This window comes from Artemia franciscana, chromosome 2 (assembly GCF_032884065.1).
Source record: "Artemia franciscana chromosome 2, ASM3288406v1, whole genome shotgun sequence".
In the NCBI taxonomy this organism is placed as follows: Eukaryota; Metazoa; Arthropoda; class Branchiopoda; order Anostraca; family Artemiidae; genus Artemia; species Artemia franciscana.
Genome location: NC_088864.1, coordinates 34,001,399 through 34,028,577, shown reverse-complemented (window position 1 = coordinate 34,028,577; position 27,179 = coordinate 34,001,399). Strand labels below are relative to the sequence as shown.

The 27,179-nt window shown below is 35.6% G+C and overlaps 2 protein-coding genes across 4 annotated transcripts in view; one reads left to right on the top strand and one right to left on the bottom strand.

The window, feature by feature from the left end:
• The window catches only part of LOC136040480 (transmembrane protein 181-like), a 59,090-nt gene extending 37,256 nt beyond the window's left edge, over nt 1-21,834 (bottom strand). Inside the window, exons 1-5 of the mRNA XM_065724698.1 lie at nt 21,728-21,834; nt 10,162-10,265; nt 8,211-8,360; nt 5,170-5,263; nt 976-1,129 (exon numbers count right to left, since the gene is read on the bottom strand). Coding sequence (XP_065580770.1) covers nt 976-1,129; nt 5,170-5,263; nt 8,211-8,360; nt 10,162-10,265; nt 21,728-21,822 — 597 coding nt within the window. The 5' untranslated portion in view covers nt 21,823-21,834. The remainder of the gene's footprint in view (nt 1-975; nt 1,130-5,169; nt 5,264-8,210; nt 8,361-10,161; nt 10,266-21,727) is intronic.
• A 276-nt stretch (nt 21,835-22,110) lies between these two features.
• LOC136040444 (protein DGCR6L-like) overlaps nt 22,111-27,179 on the top strand; it is a 28,199-nt gene continuing 23,130 nt past the window's right edge. The window contains exons 1-2 of one of the 3 annotated variants that reach the window (XM_065724696.1): nt 24,992-25,095; nt 26,317-26,405. The gene's annotated coding sequence lies outside the window, so the exon portion shown is untranslated. Of the gene's footprint in view, nt 22,238-24,976; nt 25,096-26,316; nt 26,406-27,179 lie in introns of those variants that run through there. The other 2 variants (XM_065724697.1, XM_065724695.1) reach the window with 2 other exon arrangements.

Here is a 27,179-nt window from a genome sequence, read left to right as displayed (position 1 = left end):
ATTCTTTGTTCTTCACTTTCATTTATGACACCTTCTGATACTCGCTTTCACGAGTCTGCTAACCACCCAATTCTTTAGTCTTCACTTTCATTTTGACACGTTCTGATTCTCGCTGTCGCTTGTAATTCTCGCTGCCACTTCATCCTCTAACCGCATATTTCTTTGTCCTCACTGTAACATATGTTCTAACCACATATTTCTTTGCTCTAAATTTTAATTTTTGATTTGTTCTGATCGTTGTCACATGTCTGGTAACCGCATATTTTCTTGTGCTCCATTCTTGTTTTTGACTCGTTGTAATTTCCACTGCCACTCATCTTTACACCGCACATTTCTTTGTTCTTGAATTTCGTTATTGACTCGTTGAAATTGTCGTATTCACAAGTGTTCTAACAACATATTTCTTTGTTATTTATTTTTGTTCATCATTACTTCAGACATTTTTTCAGTCCCCTTTACCAAAGCTGCTCGGATTGGCTCGGAATGTTTTTCATTTTTATCCCTGCATTATATTTCTCAGGTTGTCCTCGTGATCTCGTCTCATTTGATTGTTCAGTTCGTTAATCTTAGGCGATTGTTAATTTACGTTTTGTCTTCCAGGTATTATGAAACTGCTGAAAAAGCCTTTCGCAAATAGACACATTGGCCTGGTATTTTCTAGTTAGTTACGTTTCTTGTGTAATTTTATATGCGTCATAGACACTAAAAATGATACAACCACTCTTGAGACAAAAATAACATATTTATTTTCTTGAAATTTGCACAAAAACATGACGTCACTCATTAATTTATATCCAAAATTAAGCTTTTTAACGAATTTTCTCAAATTCGTGACCAATCTGGGTCAGTTTTTTAGGCCAGAAAATCCAAGGACGCCAATTTTTTAACAGAAAAAAAAGCCGTTTTTCAGAAAAAATACAAAAATACATCAAAATATTCTCTAAAACAATAAATATATGTTACACAGAAAATTACCTGAAAAGCAATTTTCTCAATAGTGTACCTCATATGGATATGTTCAAGGCCGCTGAAGGTTATGTTTAAAACATAAACGCCATTCCCAATTTGCTTGGCATGGTATATATAGATATCAGAACACTCTTGCTGTTGGCATGATAAGAATCGCTCCCTAAAAAAACCCAAAACATAATTTACTCTTTCTTCCTGTAAACTCATCTAAAAGACAACTAGACTGAGGATTAGATTAAGATGAAAAAAAATCATTTTTTATTACTCGTATTCACACACCTTAGAATTCCGTAAGGCCCAAATCATGCTATTTCAATTGACTTCCAAGCCCCTTTGCTTTCTCTGAGCTGCTTAGTAGGAGATTGTACTCAAAATCAATTTTTCTGCTATTAACCACTGGCATGGTGGCACGAATAAAACAGAGGCAGAGGAACATATTTTGACTCAGATTCACTTAAGGTAAGGTTACAGAAACGAGGAAGTTTTGATCTCAAAATATTGTGAAACACTGTATAGACGGATAATCCAAATTATGCCAGATATATTTTTCTATCTTCTTTTTTAATACCAATATTTAGGTTGGGATAACATATGGTCTTTGATATTAGCGGACGGATCTATGTTTCACTTTTTTCTAACTGAAGCATGCCAAAGATGAACAAGAGCTCATATGAAACTTCTGACGAGGTCGGAACCAAAAATTAGACTCGATACTAGAGTTATCGATTTTACTGTTTTTTGTTTATTGGCAATTATTACAAAGATAAACACACAAATACAGTGTTCCTGTAGTCTCTTATTGTTCGGTATTGTAACGTTTGTCCCACCAAGTTTCATCCCGATCTCTCCACTCTAAGCGTTTTTCAAGATTTCCAGTTTCCAGCTCCAACTCCCCCCAATGTTACCGGATCCGGTCAGGATTTTAAATAAGAGCTTTGAGACACGAGATCCTTCGAAATATCACATTTCATTAAGATCCGATAACCCGTTCGTAAGTTAAAAATCCCACATTTTTTCTAGTTTTCCCAAATTTACCGTCCTTCCACTCCCCCCTTGATGGTCGAATCGAGGAAGCGACTATTTCCGATTTAATCTGGTCGGGTCCCTGATACGCCTGCCAACTTTCAGCGATCGCTATATTGATCACGTATCTAGTTTCGGATCTTCAACAGGAGTGGTCCGGGATTCGAACCTGAGACCTCTCGCATTCTAAGCGAGAATCATACCCCTAGACCATTTTAATTCACACTTAAGAACAACAATTATTTGTTGTACCGGAAAATAAATTCTTCTCAACTATCTCGTTCGCTCGCTCCCCACCTCCCCAGATGGCTGAATCGGGGAAGAGACTATTTCTAATTTAATCTGGTCTGGTCCCTGATACGCCTGCCAACTTTCATCGTCCTAATTTATCTGGAAGTGCCCGAACTAGCAAAACCGAACCAACAGACAGAAAGACCGACAGACGGACAAACATGTCCAGCTGTAGTGAATATAGCTCTCTCACTCTCTTTCTCTCTCCTTCTCTCTTTTTTTTCTCTCTCTCTTTTCTCTCTCTATCTCTATCTCTCTTTCTCTGTCTCACACACACGCAGACAAGACAATATAATACAAAAGAAATGTAACTTAAATAGAAGGGAATAAAACATCTAAACTGTACATAAGAAAAAACAAGCATAAAAAGCCAAAACTAAAAGGGTAACGAATGAAAGAGAAACGCCCTTTTCTTAGTTTTTCCAATGAAACTAAGTATTGAGATTAGAGCTTGAAACAGACAAATATACATTAGGAGTGCAACTGCAAACCAGCTCCTTGCTTTTTACACTTCTTACTAGGTCTACTGCTCACAAGACAGCCCTTAAAGGGTAAAAAATATAGTCAGTTGGTGGTTACAAGTGTTTTATTCGCCAATTCTCTATCCAAAATTTTGAACATAAAATCGTTTTATTTAATTAAAATGAATAAATATGTCAGTCTAGAAGTAGTGTGAGAAAAAATAGCCTTACATTTCTATCCCATTACCTTTGTGTAAGGGCATTCATTCGGGATAAATTGAGATAAAGTAAAAACCTAAGGTTTGAGAGTGAGTGGATGAGCTTGCAAGTGCTCTATCAAACAGTGGGCTCTATTCGTTTTAAGTTTTAATATCGCTTAATACTTTGTTTGAAAAAACAATTGCGGCCTTCTACACCCCCCATACCTTCTGCACTTTATTCACAAATTGGTGTTTCGCTTAACAATGCCTTGAATATCAACGCTTGGTTTAGTTTGTTTATTTTGCTTTACGGCATAAAATGGAACTTTCTTAAATATGAGGTAAGAAGTGTCTTTGCAACAAAGTTAAACTTTTTTATAACGCGTTAATAATATGCCTCCTGTACGCGAAGCAGTTCCTAGGGGAAAGGGCGGGCAACCGGGATAGTTGCCCGGGTGCCAAGGCTGGTTAAGGGGGTGCACCACATCTAGAGAATTCTCCACTTTGATCCCATTTTTTACTTCGATTCGGCTTTTCCGCTTATATTTGAGTCGGAAGGGCGACGCTGGAATTAATTTTTTCCCGAGCACCACCGACCCTAGGAACAACTCTGCCTGAATGACAAGGTTTCTGTGACAAGCCCATGTCACCTATACTGCACGCTTATCTATTCCTCCAATTGAGGAAGGTTAGAGAGGCTGGGATTCAAGATTAAGTTTTTCGACGTGATTTCGGAATCGATAGGCGCTGGAAAAGGGAGGGGGTTCAGACTCTTGAACTTAGCTAATGGGCAACCAACCTATGGATCCACACAAACTAACAAGATGCAGCTTGGCCTAGGTACAAGGCACTGAAGCTGCCGAGTAAACGGGTTGAAGCCAAGCATATCACCTAAGATTGATGGTGATAACTTATATAGTAAACTTACTAGGAAAGAGAACATATAATCGAAAGTGCCTACTTTCCCTTGAAACTCGTTAGGCAGGTTCACACAGTCAAGGAAGTATTAACATTCTCAGTCTATGCGCTGAAAGCTTAAGTTTCAAACTCCGAGGGATCTCTGACTTTTGGAATTTATAAGGCTGCTAGCACGTTGGACAACCAGAGCCAGTGTCGAGAATTCGGATTCTCCTTTACTGTAGCTCTGTCGTGACTAAATTTCAAATAGATTCAAGTTCTTTCGTAATGAAAGTCAATAGGAGTCAGAAGTGGAGTTGGACTGGGTAGTATTGGATGAGCCAGAAGTCATCTTTGGATATCAAATCAGGCAGATTACAAACTTCTGCATAAGTTCATTCCAAATAACGTTAAGTGTGTCTACCTCTCAGCTAAAAATTTTATGTTGAGCAGCCCCCCACCTACCGCCCCCCTTTTGTCCCTTTGACACTGATATAGAGATCTTAAAAGCTATTTTATTCAAAATAGTCACAAAGTCGAATAGCTATACTTCCGAGGATACCATTCCCTCGCATCCCCCAGGGCAAGGTAATTGTTTTTAATTTGTTCATTTTTACCTGCAGATCTTATCAATGGGAAATAGGAGAATGTCTGATCCTGAGTGTGTAAGGGAATTGAGGCAAAATTTCAGGAGATACTAAGAGGTATGTTGAGCTAAATCAAAAGAAAACACCTTTATCCAAGTTATCAAAAGGGCATGTCTGCAATATTTTAGGAACGGGAAGGGTATTAACTTGAACATTTTAGGACCACTTGTACTATTGCAACTATTGCGGCTGCAAACGAGACTGGTTTTGACTGTAAATATGAATGCTTCCGACTGCGACAACTTATACCTGTGACTGCGACTGCTTGCAACTACTACTACATCCACGAGGGAAGGGTTTGAACTTCGAAACTTTAATGTTGAAAAAAACATCACTTTGATGTTTTGATAATTTGATGAAACTTTGATACTGAAACAAAACTTTGATATTGAAATACGGAATGTTGGAAGACTTCAAACTTCACCATTGAAAAATGGACGGAAATTAGTTGAAAAAAAACTTTCCGAAAAGGGTGTTTTGTTTTCCCCCTACGATTAAAGTATATGAAACAAAAAACTGTAGCATAACGTTCAACCGAATTCTTGGAGAAAGCTGCTAGATCTCAAACAAAAAGGGATAAGCTTATCGAAAAACACAATTAAACGAAAATAACATGGAGCAAAACTAAAATGTCGACAAAAGAAAAAATAACAAGCATAACAGTGACTTTCTTGTTAATACCTCATGAACCACTCATGTTCCTGGTCCTTAAAATTACTTTCCAGTACATTGTAGGCACAAACATTGACATGAAACTTGCGCTCGTAGGTTTCATCTAAAATATCAATACCGTTTTTGGCGACACAAAAGGATTTAATAACGCACCTAGGAGAAGGGGCTTCTAAGAAAAGTAAGTGTACTACCAACAGTTTCATACTTTTTTCCAATTTTAGTGCAGTAAAAGTTCATATTAGTCCCAAGGGCAAACACGTAGGTTTGCCTTGGTTCCCTCCACCATAGAAATAGTTCTTGATAAAACCAATTTTCTACAACAAAGTAATAAGAATTAGGGTGACGTCAAGACTCATAAATAATTTTTGAGCCTGAACTACTAAACCATTTCAAATCATCGCATTAGCATTAAAGAAAACCCAGAATAAATACAAGAACAGAGATGCTGAAGAAAAATACAAGAACAGAGATGCTGAAGAAACATGGCTGCATTAGCAGCGGCAGTTTTACCGGATCCTTGCAAATAGAAAGCTCATAGAAAAGTAAAAAAGCTCTATGTACGCTCGGGTTAGATTCAGTGGACCAATATTCGCAGAAAAAAAAAACGCAAAAATTTCGATAAATCTTGAAGGAAAAAAATTTCTTGGCCAAGGCCTATTGCAGTCTTTCCCAGATGCTTTTATTGTATAAAAGAATATTTTAAAAATACTCGAAGTCAAAAAAGAATCAGAAGAACTTTCCGTGAGTTCCAATTTGGGAAACATAATTCAAAAGGCTTTCTCTCAGATTTTTTGGTAGATCTCAAAATTATCGACTAAATTAAACAGCGCATCTTCCACTGGTTGGTTCAGTCCACATTCTTTTATTTTTATTGGTTTGCAAAATTTTTGAATTTTTTTTTTTCTCCAGAATGTGCTTACCCACTTTTCAAGCACAGAAAAACAGTTAGGAAACTGAGTTTATGATTCCGATATTGTTTTTTCATGTCTTAACTATGTAAAAAAAAGGTATAGTCAAATTCCGAAAATTCCATGCACATTTATCTGCTTTCCGCTCTCCTGTAAAATTTATGTTGTAGCGCACACCGCCTTTTGAACTATCACAGTCGATGTGTCGGGAAAATAATATTCCAAGGAGCCAACTATTAGAAACAGAACATAAGATTAACTGCATCTACAACTGCAAAAAAAAAACGTACAAAAGATTGAATGTCAAATTGGTTTCCTATTTGTGTTTTAGTTTTGGTGACTTTTTTAACTCTCGGTTAGTTAGTTCAGATGTCGTCCAAGCTGCTTTTTACTCACTTTTTTCGTCATCAAGTTTTCTTCACGTTTTTGCTTTGGGTTTTTCTTTTATTTCCCAAGGTTTTTATTGTATTGAAGACGACGAAGCAGATGGTTTTGCCAAAATAGTTGCTTTTTGGAATTACGTTAATAAGTGGGGTGTCATACAAGAAGACCTACTTCAACTGCTTCAAAACGTACACAAGAAATGGCTTCTTCCATATAAAATTTGGATAAAAATGAAAGCATACGGCACTCATCATATAGAAAGTCGTAAGCACTTTCTGACATTCGTAGTGGCATAATATTTATGTTCATATTGAAGGATATAGTCACATAAAGGTCCCTGAATGATTATAAATACGCCCTGGCTGTTCTATGCTTTCATTTCTAGAGTTAAAAAATTTTAATTTTTCAAGATATTATGAACAATTGTATTTTAGGTTTTAGTATATTTTGATATATAAGCATTTTTTTCAAAACTTTCTAGATTTTTATGTATTCAAATTTGTTTCCACTGCCTGAAAGTATTTCGTCGATTTCACATTATAGTTGTTTTTGACAAAAAGGATAAAATCCGAGGATCACAGATGAGTGTTTTCAAGGAAAAAATACTCCTTTTCTGTGATATCGATCAAAATTTCTCAAGTGTGCAAAGTATGTGTCAGCGTGATTAAAATGTCTTGGAAACATGAAAATACTTATATGCATCCGAAAAAGGAACGAATAACTAATAAAAATGGTACCAATCAAGGAAGTAATGTTAACCTTCTTTTTATGAACAATTATACAAGTGATAATAAATAGCCTTTCCCTTCTTGCTTTCTATTTGCTCTCATATTTCTGCTCTTCACTGTTCACACAATTTCATTGTTTACAGTTTGCTAGGTGATGTAAACTCTTGAGTACTTTCGACATTACCGATGCCAGGCATCATCGCCTGAAAAATCATTGACATACCAGTGTCTTCCTAGGTATGTGTGGAGTGTTCGTGAAAAAAATTGATTCGGGTCTGAAAATTGGAAGCTTTGGGAAAGGTGTATACCCCACCAGACATGACAATGAATATAGACAACGAAGCTACTTCGAGTCAAAAAATCTTAAAATTATATGAAATAGCTTTATGAGCCAGTGCTTTCCAAATCACAAGTCCAACAAATCGGACCTCCAGCCATGACGAAACGTGATTCTTTTAAAATTATTTTTTTGTCAATATTTTTGAGATTCTTATAGGCTATAGTTTAGTTTTTGTTCAGTCTATGTAAAGACCCTCATGAATACCCCACTTTGCATTCAACACGACTAATTTCCAAAGTGCAATTACACGTTTCTACTAGTCCCCTAACCCCCACCCCAAATGTCAAAGATTACAAGCTATTCCGGATTCAAGTCTCAATTCATACTTTCAATTTGAGGTTTGTGAGAGTCAAATCCCAATATGAGCTACCAAAAGGAACACTGAATGCGTAGTCTATACATTGCACAAAGGGCTTCCAAATTCCACCACAATTTCTACTACACATTTCCTGAGTTTGTTGATGACAAAGTTAATATTGGTTATGCTATTTTTTCCCAAAATTAAAATTGTATCAGGACTTGAAAATTGTCAAAACCGTTCCTTACAGAACAGCAAAAAATTGCAAAAAAGATGCGCTATAAACACCACATACATTTGAAAAAAAAAAAAAACAAGAAGAAAATATTATATGACTAGCCTATTTTAAAAAAATCAATAGCAATTAACAACTGATTGCAAAGACAACATACCATCTTTATTAGCTGTAGTTATTTGGGCAAGAACCCAGAATTCTTGATTATAAGCAGTCACTTCAGGCAATTGAAAAGCAAAAGGACCTCCAGGAATGTAAGGCTCTTCATCATGAACCTGAACTTCAGTAACTGATGTCACAGAAGGACCTAAATTTAGAACCATCCGTTAAAAGCAGAAGGCTACTTCATCCTTACAAACAAAATATTCACAAGGGATATAACAAAATATATCCCTAGTCAAAGTCTATTTGACTAGACTTTTTATTTGACTATACTTCAACTCTTTAAGCTAAAATAAAAAGGGAGGCTTTAGTAAAATGACTACCCGTTTTCAAACAATTCATAATAATTATTGTTGAAAAGCTGTCACTGAAGTGTAGTCATTGGAACATTATTCTTCACTCAAATCAGCCCCTGCTCGATTTGCAAGGTATTGGCAATTGGTATTGGCAAGGGACACTCTTTACTTACTGTCCATTATAATGAAGAATTTGATTAAATGATAAAGCGCATATTTTTGAAGCAACAACAGCATAGAGATAACAATGGATTCAGATATTTATCAAAGCTGTATACATGTCAGGAAGGGTGGTAATGGTGGTATATAATATAGCATCTGTCTTATAATGACTGAAAGATAAAATAAAATGTAACAGTGTCTATACTACCAAGATGATTGATCTGATTTGGACAAAAAATTAAATGATCCCACCCTTTCCAAACATTATCAGAAAACCAAAAATGTTATCTAGCCATCTTCAACTTTTATATACATATCAAAATCGTAATGCTCTTTCAAATCAAAACTGTTTAAAAATCGTTTACCACCACAACACGCAAAAATCTTATTGCAGCACAAAAACGCCTGAAGTCAACACAGCAGTGCACCCTCCTTCTTTACCCCGCTCTAGTCAAGGGTTTACTCTTTATCCTTCAGCATTAAGGTACCATCTACTTTGATTTTCATCAAAATACCTCTTATAAACCCATTCAATAAAGTCTTGGTGTGATTTGTCACAGGTACATTTTTGAATAGCATGATATTTGGCAATCTATCAGTTCGCATCTATAATCAATTACAGAAGTTTTTTTTAATTGGGGCCATTAATTTTCATCAATAATTTCTACCTTTTAAATTCATTTCACTGAAATGACTAAACAACAGATAGCTATTCTAAACTAAAAAAAATAATTAGTAGCTGTTAAAATAAAGTTTTCAATCAAACACAAATGATACTCTAATGACGCCTTTAGGGATGGGGACCCTCTAGCCTTTGGGAAAGCAATATATCAGGTTTTAGCAAAATGAAAATGCATTCTGCAGGTAAGCTGGTAAAGAATATTCCAATAAAAGAGTTGTCTCAAAGGTAATAACAATTATTTCCCCTGCTTGACTAATGATATGTGAAATGAATGTAGTGCCATCTAATTATCCTAATCCCTGCAGTCAATAGGTCCAGTGGACACGCTTTTGACTGCATGTTTGTGTTTTTGCTATATTAATTCACCTTACTCAAAATTGTTTTGGCACATAATAAGACAGAGGGTTAGCTTCCTACCATTTCATGTTTTGTTTTTGTATGTGATATAAAGTTTTAAAAATTAGCTTCTATGCCACCAAAGATTAGCGGGTCCTACAACAATGGTTATTTAGATTAGAATGGGGGTTAGTGGCATGAATCCATAAAATCACCCAGAGTCAAACCAGCCTTAAATAGGTACCTGGAGAAATCTGGTTTAGGTAAACAGAAAGGGTGTCCAAAAGCACAGAGTGGCTGGCCTCCAAACCCCTCATTGCACTTCCTGGCTGAAGGGTCATAATGGAGACAAACACTCTAGGTAAGGACTCCGAAGTCCAATGTTAAATGGTTTACCTTTTTCTTACCTTACCTATGACAATGGAGTAACTAGCAAAGCAGCCAAATCAAAATGAAATCAAATTAATTACCTGCTATGCCAATGAACAGAGCAACGCCCAAAAGGCCAAATAAACCAGTAAAGAGAAGTCCAAAATCTCCTTTCTTTAATGAATATAGCCTCATTTGAGCTGACCTAAAAAAAAGGATGATATGTGACATGAAGTGAAAAAACAGTTGCAGGAAAATGCCCAAAATATGTCATGTTTGTGATAATGCTTGCTAGCGGGTGTCGTTTGTCAGCCATTGAATGTCACAGACTGGGAGTTTTCATGAAATATCGCAATCTAGCAATAAAATGGTAAGTTTCCGCTGTTCAAATAAGAACAATGGTCATTCTTAGTTTATAAATTTATCGTTTGAGGGAAAAAAGGTAGAAAACCCTTAGGTATGATAATTTGCGCCAGAGTGGTGTCATTAGAGGCTGGCACGTTGTGCTACGCTGACCTCAATTCCTAAGATTCATCAGAAGAAACGCTAATAGGGTTTTTTACACAAGAATTTGCTTACAAAAGAACCAATCATTTAAACTTCGATCATTTAAAGAAAAAATTTATCCTGTGAAACTGATTTTGCTTCGTGAAACTCATTGCATTCTGAAGCTGTACATGAAGTTTTAAGAGAAGAACAGTGTTGTTTTAAGAAGGTAAGAAGATTGTTCACAGAACTTGTTGCGTGCCAATAATGTTCGTGGAACTTGTTGCGTGCTGATTTTTGTTCATGATACTTGTTGCATGTTAATTTTTCTTCGTGAAAAATGTACATTCATTTTCTCTCCTCGTGAAACTGATTTGGTACATGAAACTTGTTGCGTTCTAATTTTTGTTCGAGGATCTTGTTTTGTGCTGATTTTTCTTTGTGAAAAATGTTACATACTGATTTTTCCCTTCATAAAATTTGTACATTTATTTTTCTCCTCGTGAAACTTATTTTGGTAATGGAGCTTGTTGCGCCTTGTTTTTTTTTGTTCATGAAACTTCTACATTGATTTTTCTCATCGCGAAACCGATTTTGTTCACGGAACTTTTTGCGTGCTGATTTTTGTTCGTGGCACTTATTGCATGCTGATTTGTTTTTTGTGAAACTTGCTGCACAATGATTTTTCTCTTTCTGAAATTTGTACATTAATTTTTTTCCCCTGGTGAAACTGATTTCATTCGGGGAACTTGTTGCGTTCTGATTTTGTTTGTGGAACTTGTTGTGTGCTGATTTTTTTGTTCGTGAAACTTGTTGCATACTGATTTTTCTCTTTGTGAAACTTCTACATTGAATTTTCTCTTCGTAAAACTGATTTTGTTCAGGGAATTTGTTGCGTGCTTATTTTTGTGCACAAAACTTGTTGCGTGCTGATTTCTGCTCGTGAAACTTGTTGCATGCTGATTCTTCTCTTTGAGAAAATTGTACATTGATTTTTCGCCTCGTGAAACTTGTTTTGTTCAAGGAACAAAATACTTTGTTGCGTGCTGGTTTTTGTTCGTGGAACAATACATTTTTGTTCGCAGAATAGTAAATTGATTTTTCTCCTAGTGAAACTGATTTTGTTCATGAAAATTGCTGCAAGTTGATTTTTGTTTATGAGACTTGTCAGATCTTGACTTTCTCTTCTTGAAACTTGTACATTGGTTTTTCTCCTCGGGAAACTGACTTTGTTCATTGAACTTGCTGCTCCAAATTTTTGTTCGTGGAATTTGCTAAACGCTCAATTTCGGTCTTGGCACTTGTTGCATATCTATTTTCCTCTTTATAAAAACTAGTACATTGATTGTTCTCCACGTAAATTTGATTTTGTTCAGGAAACTTGTTGCATATTGATTTTTCTTTTCCTGAAACGTGTACAGTGATTTTCTTTTCTCCTCGTGAAACTGACATTGTTCAAGGAACTATTTGTGTGCTGATTTTGCTCGTGAACTTGTTGCAAGCTGTTTTTTGTTCGTGAAACTTGTTGCATGTTGATTTTTCTCTTTGTGAAGTTTTACATTGATTTTTTTTTCTCCTCGTGAAACTGATGTAGCTTGTTGCGGGCTCATTTTTGTTCATGGATCTTGTTGAGTACTGATTTTTCTTCGTAAAACCTGTTGCATGTGTATTTTTCTCTTCATGAGACTTGTAAATTGATTACTTGCTAGTGAAACTTATTTTTGTCATGAAAATTGTAGCGAGTTTGATTTTTTGTTCATGAGACTTGTTGCATCTTGATTTTTCTCATTGTAAAACTTGTAGATTGATTTTTCTCCTTGTGAAACTAATTTTATTCACTGAACTTGTTGCCTGCTGATTTTTGTTTGTGCAACATGTTCCATGCTGATTTTTATTCGAGAAACTTGTTGCATGTTGGTTTTTCTCCTCGTGAAACTTGTGCATCGGTTTTTCTCCTCGTTAAACTGATTTTGTCTAATTGACTTGTTGCGTGCTGATTTTTGTTCGTGGAGCTTGTTGCGTGCTGATTTTTTCTCTTCGTGAAACTTCTACATCGATTTTTCTCCTCTTGAAACTGATTTTGTTCAAGGATCTTGTTGCGTGCTGATTTTGTTCATGGAACTTGTATCAAGCTGAATTTTGTTTGTTAAACTTGTTACATGTTGATTTTTCTCCTCGTGAAACAGATTTTGTTCATGTAAGTTGTTGTGTGCCGATTTTTGCCCATGCTGCTTGATGTGTACTGATTTTTGTTCGTGAAATTGATTTACCTCCTGAAAGTTGTTGCAAGTTGGTTCTTTGTTCATGGAACTTGCTAAGTGCAGATTTTTTGTTCATGAGACTTACTGAATCTTGATTTTTCTCTTCGTGAAACTGATTTTGTTCATTGAACTTGTTGCCTGCTGATTTGTGTCTATGCAGCTTGATGTGTACTGATTTTTGTTCGTGGAACTTACTGCATGTATATATTTCTCTTTATGAAACTTGTACATTGGTTTTTCTCCTAGTGAAACTGATTTTCCTCATGAAAGTTGTTGCAAGGTGGGTTTTTTGTTCATGGAACTTGCTAAGTGAAGATTTTTTGTTCATGCAACTTGTTGAATCTTTATTTTTCTCTTCGGGAAACACATACATTGATTTTTCTCCTCGTGAAACTGATTTTGTTCATTGAACGTATTGCCTGCTGATTTTTATTCGTTGAACTTGTTGCATGCTCATTTTTATTCGTGAATCTTGTTGCGTGTTGATTTTTCTCTTCGTGAAACTTGCTCATTGATTTTTCTCCTCGTGAAACTGATTTTATTCATGGAACTTGTTGCGTGTCGATTTTCGTTTGTGGCACTTATTGCATGCTGATTTTTATTTCGTGAAACTTGCTGCACATCGATTTTTCTCTTTCAGAAATTTGTATATTGATTTTTCTCCTGTAGAAACATATTTCGTTCATAGAACTTGTTGCATTCTGATTTTTGTTCGTGGAACTTGTTGCGTCTGATTTTTTTGAACATGAAATTTGTAACATGTTAATTTTTCTCTTCGTGAAACTTGTAAATTGATATTTTTCTCCTCGTGAAACTTATTTTGTTCATGGAACTTGTTGCATGCTGATTTTTCTTCATGAAACTCGTTGTGTGCTGATTTTCGTTCGTTAGAGGCTCATTTTTATTCGTGCATCTTGTTGCGAGTTGATTGCTCATGAAACAGATTTTGTTCATGGAACTTGTTGTGTGCCGATTTTCGTTCATGGCACTTACTGCATGCTGATTTTTTTCGTGAAACTTGCTGCACCTTGATTTTTCTCTTTCAGAAATTTGTATAATGATGTTTCTCCTGTTGAAACTAGTTTCGTTCATAGAACTTGTTGCGTTCTGATTTTTGTTCGTGGAAATTGTTGCGTGCTAATTTTTTTGTACGTGAAACTTGTTGCATGTTAATTTTTCTCTTCTTGAAACTTGTAAATTTATATTTTTCTCCTCGTGAAACTGATTTTGTTCATGGAACTTGTTGCATGCTGATTTTCTTCGTGAAACTCGTTACGTGCGGATTTTTTTGTTCGTGAAACTTTTTACATACTGAATTTTCTCCTATATTGAAACTTCTACACCGATTTGTCTCCTTGTGAAACCGATTTTGCTCATGGAACATGTTGCCTGCTGATTTTTCTTCGTGGAACTTGTTACGTGCTGATTTTTGGTCGTGAAACTTGTTGCAATGTCATTTTTCTCATCGTGAAACTTGTACAATGATTTTTTGTTCCTCGTGAAAATGATTTTACTCATGGAACTAGTGGCGTGCTGAGTTTTCTTTGTGGAACTAGTTGCGTGCTGGTTTTTTCGTCAAACTTGTACATTGATTTTTTTTCTCCTTGTCAAACAGATTTTGTTCATAGAACTTATTGCTTACTGATTTTTATTTGTGGAACTTGTTGTGTGCTGATTTCTGTTTGGAAAACTCATTGCATGTTGATTTTCCTCTTTGTAAAACTTCTACATTGATTGTTTTCTCCTCGTGAAATTGATTTTGTTCAAGGAACTGTTTGCGTGCTGATTTTTATGGTGGAGCTTGTTGCAAGCTCATTTTCGTTGGAGAAACTTATTGCACGTTGATTTTTCTCTTTGTGGTACATGTACACTGATTTTTTTCCCCTTGTGAAACTGATTTTTTTTTTCACTGAACTTGGTACGTGCTGATTTTTGTTCATGGAACTTGTTGCGTACTGATTTTTGTTTGTGAAACTTGTTGCATGTGTATTTTTCTTCATGAAACGTGTACATTGATTCCTCTCCTAGTGAAATTGATCTTGTTCACGAAAGTTGTTGCAAGTTGAATTTTTGTTCCTGGAACTTGCTGCATGCCGATTTTGTTTCATGAAAATTTGCTGCATCTTGATTTTTCTCTTTGTGAAACTGATTTTATCCAAGGAACTTGTTGCGAGCTGATTTTCGTTTGTGGAACTTGTTGCATGCTCATTTTTGTTTGTGAAACTTGTTGTATGTTGATTTATCTCATCGTGAAACCTGTACACTGATTTGTCTCCTCGTGAAACCAATTTTGTTTGTGGAGCTTGTTGCGTGCTGGTTTTTGTTTGTGAAACTTTTTGTATGTTGATTATTTTCTTCTTCAAACCACTATATTGATTTTTCTCTTCGTGAAACTGGTTTTTTGCATGGAATTTGTTGCATGCATATTTTTTGTTCATGGAACTTGTTGTATGTTTATTTTTCTCACGTGAAACTTGTGAAGATTTTTGTGAAACTGACTTCTTCTTGTGAAACTGATTTTGTTTGTGGAACTTGTTGCGTGCTGATTTTTGTTCATGGAACCTGTTTTGTGGTGTTTTTTTCATGAAATATATTGCATGTTAATTTTTCTCTTTGTGAAACTTTTATATTGACGTTTCTCGTTATGAAACTGATTTCGTTCATGAAACTGGATGTGCGCTGATTATTTTGTTTGTAGAACTTAATACAGACTGATTTTTGTTCGTGAAGCTTGTTTCATGTTGATTTTTCTCCTCCTAAGTTACTTTGTTCATGGAACTTGTAATAAGCTAAGTTTGGTTCAGGGTTTGTACCATGTGTAGGTTGTGTAGGTTCTACCACACTTGGTACAGTCCCCAAAACCTAACCCACTACAAGTTCCATGCACAAAATCAGTTTCACAAGCAGAAAAACCAATGTACAAGTTTCGCAAAGAGAAAAATCTACATCCAACAAGTTTCAGGAACAAAAATCAGCACACAGCAAGTTCCGCGAACAAAACGTAGCACACAACAAGCTCCAGGAACAAAAAAATCAGCAACAAATCAGTCTCATAAGGAAAAAATCAATGTACAAGTTTCACAAAGAGAAAAATCAAAATGCAAGAAGTTTCACAAAAAAAAATCAGAATGCCACAAGTTCCAAGAACAAAAATCAGCAAGCAAAAAATGAGCACACAACAAGCTCCATGAACAAAGTCAATTTTGTAGGAGATAAATTAATACACAAGTTTCACAGAGAGAAAAATCAACATGGAACAAGTTTCACAAACAAAAACTCAGCACAGAGCCGGTTCCATAAATAAAAATCAAATGCAGTGAGCTCCATAATCAAAATCATTTCAACAAGGGGAAAAATTAATGTACAAGTTTCACAAAGAGAAAAAATCAACATTCAATAAGTTTCACAAACAAAAATCAGCACACAACCAGTTGCATTAACAAAAATCAGTGTGCAAGAAGTTTTGTTAGATAGGTTTAGGGAAAAAAGGGCACAGAGGAGAGAATAGTTGCCTACCAATGTTTTTTAACTCTTAAAAAGTGAAATAAAACTTTCAGCCTCCATTCAAATGAGCCCTCTCTGAAGTTTATTCAAGCATTCCTCTCATCAGAACCATTTATGCCCCCAGGGCATAAATTACAACACCTGTACCCAGGTCCTGAGGGGTTATATTGACACTGGAGATTTTCTTATCTGATCTTTAAACTAGTTTAACAATTCTCAAAATTGTCAGCGGATGGGTTAGGGGAAAAAAGGGCATGGGGGGCTATTTACCATCATATCTCTTTTGACTCTAAAAAAGTGAACTAGAATTTTCAATTTCTATTCAAATGAGCCCTCTTTGAAGCTTATATGAGCATTCCTTCCATAAGACCCTTACATGCCCCCAGGACATAACTCACAATGCCTGCCCTTGGGCCCTGGGGGTTGAGTTGGCACTGAAGTTTTTGTTATCTGAGCTTTGAACTATTTTAACAAAATAGCTATCTCAAAATTTGTATCTGATACATTTGGGGAAAAACAAGTGGGTGGAGGGGGATAGTTGCCCTCTGCTCTCTTTTGACTCTGAAAAAGAAAATAGAACTTTCAATTTCTATTCAAATGAGCCCTCTTTCAAGCTTATACAAGCATCCCTTCCATAAGACCCTTATATGCCCCCAGGGCATAACTCACAATGCCTGCCCCTGGGCCCTGGGGGTTGAGTTGACACTGAGGTTTTTGTTATCCTTCGAACTATTTTCAACAAAATAGCTATCTCAAAATTTTTATCTGATCCATTTAGCAGAAAAGGAGTGGTTGGGAAAGGGCTAGTTGGCCTCTGCTCTCTTTCAACTCTGAAAAGGGAACTAGAACTTTTAATTCTCAATCAAATGAGCCCTCTCTGAAGTTTATACAAGCATCCCTTCAATAAAAACTATACTTGCCCCCAGGGCACAACTTACAATGCCTCCCACTATGCCTAGGGAGGTTGTCTCTGAGAAGCTTGCCAAATTGAACTGGGATCAACTTGTTATTGATGATCTTGAGGTGGTCAAAAATTAAGACAGACATATGCATGTTGAAGTCTTGTAGCAGAACTTTTTAAGCAGAAAAGGCTAAAACTACTATTTCACACCACTAAAATTTGTGGACTAATTAATTGAAAACATGGGATCACTATAGAAAAAAGGAAACCTTAGAAAATTACTGAGCATCCAAAACTGTTTGTAACCAGGCAACAAATCAAATCAAGGAGTTAAAGAGATAGTTTGACTGGGAAAATCATGGGTAAAATTCTAGTTTAGAGGGCTTTTTGCCATCTTAGAAAGTAGTTGAGTAAGGTGAATGAAACACTCAGGAATATATCCAGAGCCACAATGATCTACTATGAAGATATTTTGAAGCATCTACCTCTACTCCTTATCCCTCTAAAGGACCTTTGCTTTAATAATATTTGGGCTGTAAAAGTGAAATCTTACAAAATAGATCTTTGCCATCTTAGAAAGTAGTTGAGTAAGGTGAATGAAACACTCAGGAATATATCCAGAGCCACAATGATCTACTATGAAGATATTTTGAAGCATCTACCTCTCCTCCTTGTCCCTCTAAAGGACCTTTGCTTTAATAATATTTGGGCTGTAAAAGTGAAAACTTACAAAATAGATCTTAGGATCAAATGAGGCACAAGGAAAGTGTTTTGAGAATCATATCTGATTAGTCTCAATTTGTAAAGTCCAAAGGATCTATGAATTGATTCTTAAATCTAGTATGAGAAACCCTTAATATAGTTTGAAATTCCACTGAAATAACAGAAATTTTGTTTTGAAAAGCCAATGTTAATGGAAAAGAGATTGAAAACTCAAAATTAAAATAGTAGGCTGTATTTTTTTCAGAATTACAAGGAAAATATTACAAACTACAGCCTGTCATTTAAGAAATCTTATAAGCTTGTAGAAATAACAAAATAGTAAACATAACAGCTTGGTAATTAAGGTAGTTTAATTCTAGTTTAGCAACTATTTTCTACCTTGGAAAGGGGTTAGGTAAGAAAAATGAAACTTTCAGGGATGGGTCCATTGACTGAAGTATGTCCATTGACTGAAGTATGTGTTTTCCAAGATTTTAGGTTCCCCCCTCCCAACTCCCCTCCCCAGTGTCACCAGATCTGGTTGAGATTTAAAATAAGAGCTCTGAGACACAATATCCTCCTATATATCAAATTTCATTGAGATATGATCACCTGTTCAGAGATTAAAAATATCTCATTTTTTTCTAATTTTTCAGAATTAACCCCCCCCCCCCAACTACCCCAAGGAGAGCAGATCTGTTACGGTTATGTCAATCATGTATCTAAGACTTTTGCGTATTTTTCCCACAAAGTTTCATCCCAATCCCTCAACTCTAAGTGTTTTCCAAGTTTTAGGTTTCCCCCTCCCAACTCCCCCCCTAATGTCACCAGATCTGGTCGGGATTTAAAATAAGAGCTCTGAGACACAATATCCTTCTAGATATCAAATTTCACTGAGATCCAATAACCCATTTGTAAGTTAAAAATACCTCATTTTTTCTAATTTTTCAGAATTAACCCCCCCCCCCCAACTACCTCAAAGAGAGCAGATCTATTTTGGTTATGTCAATCATGTATCTAGGACTTGTGCTTATTTTTCCCATCAAGTTTCATCCCAATCCCTCTACTCTGTGTTTTCCCAGATTTTAGGTTTCCTCCTCCCAACTCCCCCCCCCCAATGTCACCAGATCTGGTCAGGATTTAAAATAATAGCTCTGAGACACAATATCCTTCCAAACATCAAATTTCACCAAAGATCTGATCAACCATTTGTAAGTTAAAAATACTTCAATGTTTCTATTTTTCTGAATTAACAGGCCTCCCACTCCCCCCCCCCAGGATGGTTAAATCAGGAAAACGACTATTTCTAATTTAATCTGGTCTGGTCCATGATACACCTGCCAAATTTCATTGTCCTAGATTACTTGGAAGTGCCTAAAGTAGCAAAACCAGGACTGACAGACCAACAGAATTTGCAATTGCTATATGTCACTTGGTTAATTAAATAAAAAAAAAAGTTTTTTCAACTGAAAGTAAGGAGCAACATTAAAACTTAAAACGAACAGAAATTACTTTGTATATGAAAGGGGCTGCTTCCTCATCAGCGCCCTGGTCTTTATGCTAAAGTTTGACTCTTTCTCTCAACTCTTCTTTTTAAACAGTAAAAAACTTTAGCGTAAAGAGCGGGGCGTTGATGAGGAAGCAGCCCCTTTCATATACAAAGTAATTTCTGTTCGTTTTAAGTTTTAAAGTTGCTCCTTACTTTCAGCTGAAAAAACTTGTTTTTTTTATTTAATTTCTGAACGTTTTTGAATAAATGCATGTTTTGATTTTGGCTCTCTGCAGAGAAATAATTAAAACGAAATTTGCATTTTTTTGGGGGGGGGCTAAATGGCTTTCTCATAATTTTGATTGAATGATTTTGAGAAAAAAAAGAGCAGGGGAGGAAGCCTAGTTGCCCTCCAATTTTTTGGTTAATAAAAAAGGCAACTAGAACTTTTAATTTTTTACAAATCTTTTTATTAGTAAAAGATATACATAATTTATAAACTAGCTTATGTAAAGAATTTTTTATTCTCATGTTTTCATTACACATATGAGAGGGTTTGCCCCCTCGTCAGTACCTCTCTCTTTACACTAAATCTTAAATTTTGGCCCAATTCATTAAGAATGACCCCTGAATCACAAAAGCCATAGAATAAATAGTTGACATTACTAAAAATACTTTAGCGTAAAGAGCAAAGTATTAGGAGGAGGTGAGCCCCTCATATGGGTAATAATTTCTGTTTGTTTTAAGTTTTAATGCTGCTCCTTACTTCCAGCTGAAAAAAACTTTTTCATATTTATTTTTTCAATGTGTTTTTTTCAAATAATGCTAGTAAATCCTGTGCTCCCTTCATGGAAATTTTCTTCCCCCATGACAAATTCCTCAATGGAAAGTTCCCCCAGTATATCCCCCTATTTTCAACCCCTCCCCCCAACCAAAAAATCCTCCTGAAAACACCTGTACACTTCCCAATAACCATTACTATATTTAAGCACTGGTCAAAGTTTGTAACTTGTAGCCCCTCCCATGGGGACTATGGAGGAGTACATCATCCCCAAAGACATAGTTATAAGGTTTTTCAACTACGCTGAATGAAATGGCTATCTCAGAATTTTGATCCATTGACTTTGGGAAAATGATTAGCCTGGGAGGGGGCCTAGGTGCCCTCCAATTTTTTTGGTCACTTAAAAAGGGCACTAGAACTTTTCATTTCCATTAGAATGAGCCCTCTCGCAACATTCTAGGACAACTGGGTCAATACAATCACCCCTGGGAAAAGAAAAAAAAACAAACAAATAAACACACATCTGTGATCTGCCTTCTGGCAAAAAATACAAAATTCCACATTTTTGTAGATAGGACCTTGAAACTTCTACAGTAGGGTTCTCTGATATGCTGACCTGATGGTGTAATTTTCGTTAAGATTCTATTACTTTTAGGGGGTGTTTCCCCCTATTTTCTAAAATAACACAAATTTTCTCAGGCTTGTAACTTTTGGTGTGCAAGACTAAACTTGATGAAACTTATATATTTAAAATCAGCATTAAAATGCAATTCTTTTGATGTAGCTATTGGTATCAAAATTCTATTTGTTAGAGTTTTGGTTTCTATTGAGCCGGGTTGCTCCTTACTACAGTTTGTTACCACAAACTGTTTGATAACAAGTGCCATAAGAAACTCAAACAAGGTTTGTTAGATAAATTATGAATACAGACCCCACAATGCAGGCTACAGGGCTCATGGAATAATACACTTTGCTCTATAGGTAATGTCACCTACAAGCAAGCCCACTTTATGCATTTTTAGTTTGCCTCATGGAGGGGGAGGGCCAACCAGCATTAGTATTTAGCTCTAAATTCAAACCTATGCTGCTTTGCAGCATTTTTTTGCTATTCAAAAAAAACATTATTTTACATTTATTTTTAGCAATCAGTTATTTTTTCTCTGATTTTAGTTCTCAAAATGCAATTCCTGTTATTTGAATAGAATGTTAAGCCATGTTGATGGTTTTTTTTCTAAATTTAGGAAATATATTTGTAGATCTTTGAAACCTCATCAATTGTATTGAGGAAGATTATGAAGCAGTAAACAGTTTTACTTCATTTTAGCAGAAAATCTATTTGCAAGGTTGCACTTTTAAATACAGGGATTTTTAAACATCAAAGGTCAGAACTCTATAAAGAGAAGGGGTGGAGACATGTACTTCAAAATACCTTCCGGGGACATACTTTAATCTATAGGCCTATATCCATCCCTGAAAGTTTAATTCTCCTAACCTAGCCCCTTTCAAAGAAAACAAAAAGTAGCTAAACTGGAACTTTACCCACCTTTCTGCCCGATCATGACAGTAAGAAGGAGCAATGTATCTACTAAAATTAGAAATGAAACTAAAGGCTAAATTTTTCGAAAATTTGTGATCCATTCTTTTTTTCCTCTTCTTCTTCTATAATGCGCAAATGGGCTTTCAGTGGAGAAAATTTAATTTTTTATTGATGAACAAGCAGAAAAATATGGAAGAAGAATGGGAGGATGCAGAAATTAATTCTGATCTTTCATGATACCCGGAAATATGTTCTGAAAAAGCTTTTTTGTGGGAGAAATGTTTTTCAATAGAATATAAGAAATTATATTCATAATCTGCTTTCAAGGCCAAAAGCGGGGAGGGGGGGGTCATGAACTCCTGAAAATTTTCAAGGTAGGGGGTAAAATTTACCAGGTAGAACCCAAGGCCGCGTTTAGTTGTCAGTGGCACACAGCTGATGAAAGGCGTACCGGTGTGGAAAAAAACTCACAATGCTGCCTGCAGGGCTCATGGAATAATACACTTTGCTCTATAGGTAATGTCACGTATAAGCAAGCCCACTTTATGCAATTTTAGTTTGCCTCATGGAGGGGGAAGGTCAACCAACATTAGTATTTAGGGTAAAATTCTAGTTGAGTGACTTCTTGCTATCTCAAAAAGGGGTTAGGTTAGTTAAATGAAACTTTCAGGGATGGGTCTACAGGCTAAAGTATATCCCGGGAAGGTATTTGAAAGTACCCACTTCCACTCCTTCTCCCTCTAGGGAGCCCTGAAATTCGCCTATATGACAGGTCTATACCTATTGAAATTTTGACAAAACAACATTTTACTTTAATTTCCAGTTACCAGTTGCTTTTTCTCTCCCTTTAGTTCTAAAAATGCAATTCCTGTTATTTGAATAGAATTTTGAGCCATATTAATGTTTTTTTTGACCATTTAGGAAATGTATTTGCATATCTTTGAAACCTTATAAATTGGGATTGAGCAAAGTTGTGAAGCTGAAAACAATTTGTTGTACTTCATTCAAGCAGAAGATCTATTTTGCAAGATTTCATTTTTATAACACACATATTTTTGAAGGTCAGGGCCATCTAGAGGAACAGGAGTGGAGGTAGGTACTTCAAAGTACCTTCCTGGGACATACTTTAGCATGTAGACCCATCCCTGAAAGTTTCATTTTCTTAACCTAACCCCGTTCTGAGATAGCAAGAAGTCAATCAACTAGAATTTTACCCTAAAGACAGAGAAAAAGGAACTAGTAACCGAAAATTAAGATAAAATGTTTTTGGCAAAATTTAAATAGGTATAGACCTGTCATGTAGGCAAATTTCAGGACCCTCTAGAGGGAGAAGGAGTGGAGTTGGGTACTTTAAAATACCTTCCCGGGACATACTTTAGCCTGTAGGCCTATCCCTGAAAGTTCCATTTTCCTAACCTTAACACTTTCCGAGTTAGCAAGAAGTCAATTAAATCAAAAGAAAATAGTCTGAAATATCACTCGCTACAACAGAATTCCGAAGTAAATTAAGATATGATAAAAACATTATATCAATTAAAGTCGCCGACGTATCGCTTAAACGTGTCGGAATACAGGTTGTTGGTAAAACACCAGTAGTGAGCATATTTGAAAGAAAATCCACCATGATAGTGGACGCCATATCAATTAGATTTAAGTTAAAATCTCCCATTAATAAAAGTTCAAACAAAAATCTGCCTATTAAGTAAAAGACCTCAGCAGCTCGGAGATTTATAAACATTACCAATTATCTAAATCTTGTAGATCTGTACAGGAACTGGGAAGAATAACCAGGTATTTCCAAAAGCGTATCGGTGTGTCTTGTAAGAAGTTTCGCAAATCCCACCTATATCTGACTGCAGGTGTTGTTATGGATTTGTTACATCAGAAAACAAAGAGTTTAGCCCTCGATTGTTAAGCTGGAGAATAGTGAGCTGAGAGTAAGAGCGTCCCCTAGTGAAATTACACATACCTTTATATCGGTGTCTAGGAAACTTATTCTTATCAAACACTAAGGAATCTGATTCATTCCTAATTTCAAAATCAAAACCTTTTTCCAGTTCTTTCCAGAGATACCCTCGGGAGGTCTGAACAGGAATTCATAACTTAACCGAGAGACATACCAAATACTCGAGAGAGGCAATGGCTGTACTTACAAAAAGAGCAGTAGGCTACTCTGAAGTTTGCAAACCCAAACTTTTCTTATCGCACTGAAAAATAAATAAGAACAAATGAAAAAGAAAAACATCTCTTTGGATCCACAAAAAAACAACTTCGAGATTAAGCAAGCGGTAAGTAAACGAAATTACTCTCCGAGGAGCAGTTATAATATTTTTTAATAAAACCAATAATCACTTTTTCAACGTATGCCATTTTTCAAGCATTGGCTGCAATTAATTTCTCAAGTGATTATCACTATCCCTGAGCTCCCACATATATAATTTTTTGGTTAAATACGGGATTTAAAAATGGGGCACTAAGTTCGCATGTTTGTGCGATAATTATTACAAGGGGTAACACAAAATAATTTATTTGCGTCCTATTTGAAGTGGAAAAAAATCACATATTAACTCAGATTTTTAAATACCCTGGGGCAAGGCCTACATCTTTTAATGTTAGGGCATGAGACTGGGATGGATCAAACATCTCAGTAATGCTGACATATAATAATAGGTGTAAGTGAAAAATAAAATGGTATATTCTATTTTTTTTTTACTTTCGTTCTGGGTCAGAAACAAATTGACTACTCATAAGAACCGCTACTAGAATCAGCCTACCCTGTTCTAGCATAAATATTTAGCCGCTATGACCACTGAAGGCCTTCTGGTGAAAAGCCAGGCTATACTGCTCAAAACAGCACAAACTGGCCTATATTTTTTTCAAATTAAGTCCAATTTTTTCAAACTGACCTTCTAATTTTGGCTCCAAATAAAATTTCATATGAGACTCTATGCTGTCGATGCAAGAAACATACTTTAATGATTTTTATCAGGTTTAGAGTAAAATGTTCTATAGTTTATGATTGACAAAGTCAATTTTTCAATATCTGTTTTGATTTTACCCAGTCTATGGATTTGATGTGCTTATTGATCGAAATTATTGAAGAGGTTGAAATTCATGAACTTGTAAAATATTTTGGAAAATAGGATAGATTTTTACCGAAATTCGCACAAAGCTGCGATATTCACACATGAGGAGGAACTTTTCTTTTTCTGCTGATTTCGACAGTATCGTTCCGGAAATTTGGCAGTATGAAGAAGTATCATTTGAATTTCAATCTCATGCAAACTTTTTCCACTATCTCGAAAATTCAACTTTAATCCTAGCATTAACAAAAGATAGTTCAAGTGCCGCGTACATAGTGATAAAGCATCAGGGTAAAATTATGGATGATGGGTTATTTGCCATATTGAAGAGCTATTGAGTTGTTTGAGTAAAACGTTTAGAAATGGTTCTGGAGCCTAAATCACACCTTGGGAAGTCCTTTGAAGTACCAACTTCCTCCCTTTCCCCATTCAAAAACATATTGAGAGCAACAATTTCAATACTATAGGCTACCATTCAATGCTACCATGTTTCTAAATAGGATATAGGCCAGTTGTCACTACCAAGATGATTCCATGGTATCAGTTTAGTAGGCTAGTTGAGTACTTTTAAGGGAATATGCTGGTTAAAAGGTGGTAAATTTACTCTTTTCAACATAATTTATCTAAGATAAAAGCAAATATATTTCTGTTGTTATTGTTGCAGAGAAAATACACTTGTCCTTTGCCCTCTGCTTCACCAAACAAAAATTAAACAATTATCAAAGATTCACAAATTATAAATTAAAGAAATTAAAATAAAAAGAAATAAAATATAGGCCTTATACAAACCAAATCATCTTCTCTTCACACCATCTTCCAGTGACTAGTAAAAAACAAGCAACCTTATCAACAAAACTACAATCAGTTGAAAATACTTGTTGAAGACCCACAAACTCCCAATTTCTTTAATATTTCTATCTTTACATCTTTACTAATATGGGTAAAACCTAAAACAAGAGGGGTGAATGTCTTCAGGCCCAATGGTTAAATTTTTCTGATTAGAATATTTCTCTCAGTTGTGAAATGAGGGCATTCTGAGAGAATGTGATCAATTGCCTTGTCAATATTTATGCACCTATGAAAAGGGCATTACTTACTATCTGTAAAATGATACAATGCTTCACATAATCTGGTCATTGCATGCCCAATTTTGAGACAGAAAATAGAGTTTACAATTTTCCTATTTGGGTGGATAATTGGTGTGGTATACAATGCCCTGCAAAAGACAAAACATATAGATTAGTAGCTGCAATATGGGTTTTATTAATCCTAAGAAATTTGCAGCAGAGGTTATTAACTTTGAGGATTCATTTACAGTGAGAGCAACCTTCCAAGTAATTGGACTGTGAATGGCCTGTTTTGCAATACTATGAGCAATTTTGTTTTCCTTAATCATTGTGAGAAAAGGAAACACAGATCATTTTCAGTTGAGGATCCTGAGAAGACATTATTTTCTTAATATTTCCCTACAGATGAACAATGATTAGAATAACTTCTATGCCTCTTTTTCAGACCAGAAAGAACAATTTTAGAATAAGAGAAAATAACAAAAGCACCTGATCCAGCTTCCAGCACAGTATCCAGACCTTTTGGAGAGCAAGGTATTCCACATAGAAAATTGAAATTCCATCTCAAACTCTAATCCCAACTGATGAGCCATTCAATTCAGGAAAAAAATGTCTATGGATGCCTTTCCATCTTTTGAGATGAATCCATCAGTAAATATATTTCCAGTTAAAAATTTTTGAAATTTTAGCTAATGTTAGCTGACAAAGGATTTGACTGACCATCTTAGTCTTAGGGTAAACCATGCCAGGGATATTTATATCTATCATATTAGAAGGATTGGAGAAAGGCTGAGTCTGGCATGAAAAGATCAGATTTTTAGGAACACCAATACCCTCTTACAAGGAAGTTGACTTGATAACAGCTGCACTACTGTATGGCATCCAAATTTCACACGAAAATGTGTGATTTATGAGACATTCCTTAAAAACATAGTGATTTTGATTGGTGTTAACTTTAATAAAGGGTTAGAGGAAAGTTTCAAGAACCTTTCTTCTAAAGAAGGGACATAAACCTCAGATATTAAGCTGGGGTTGACAAGTTTCAGAATAAGGGTCTTCAGTCCAAAGGGATATGTCATCTGAATATAAGGCAAATTTTATTGAGAGCTTTCAGCCAAAATAATATCATTAATCACTATGTTCAAAAGAAGAGGACTCAGAACTCCTCCTTGAGGAACACCAAATAGGACCAATTTAGCAGAGGAACTTTCTGATCCAACTCTAGTTTTAATAGATTTATTAAAAAGTACTGCTCTGCACCAATTCCAAAAATTGTTTTCCAACATTAAATTTATGAACCTGCCTACA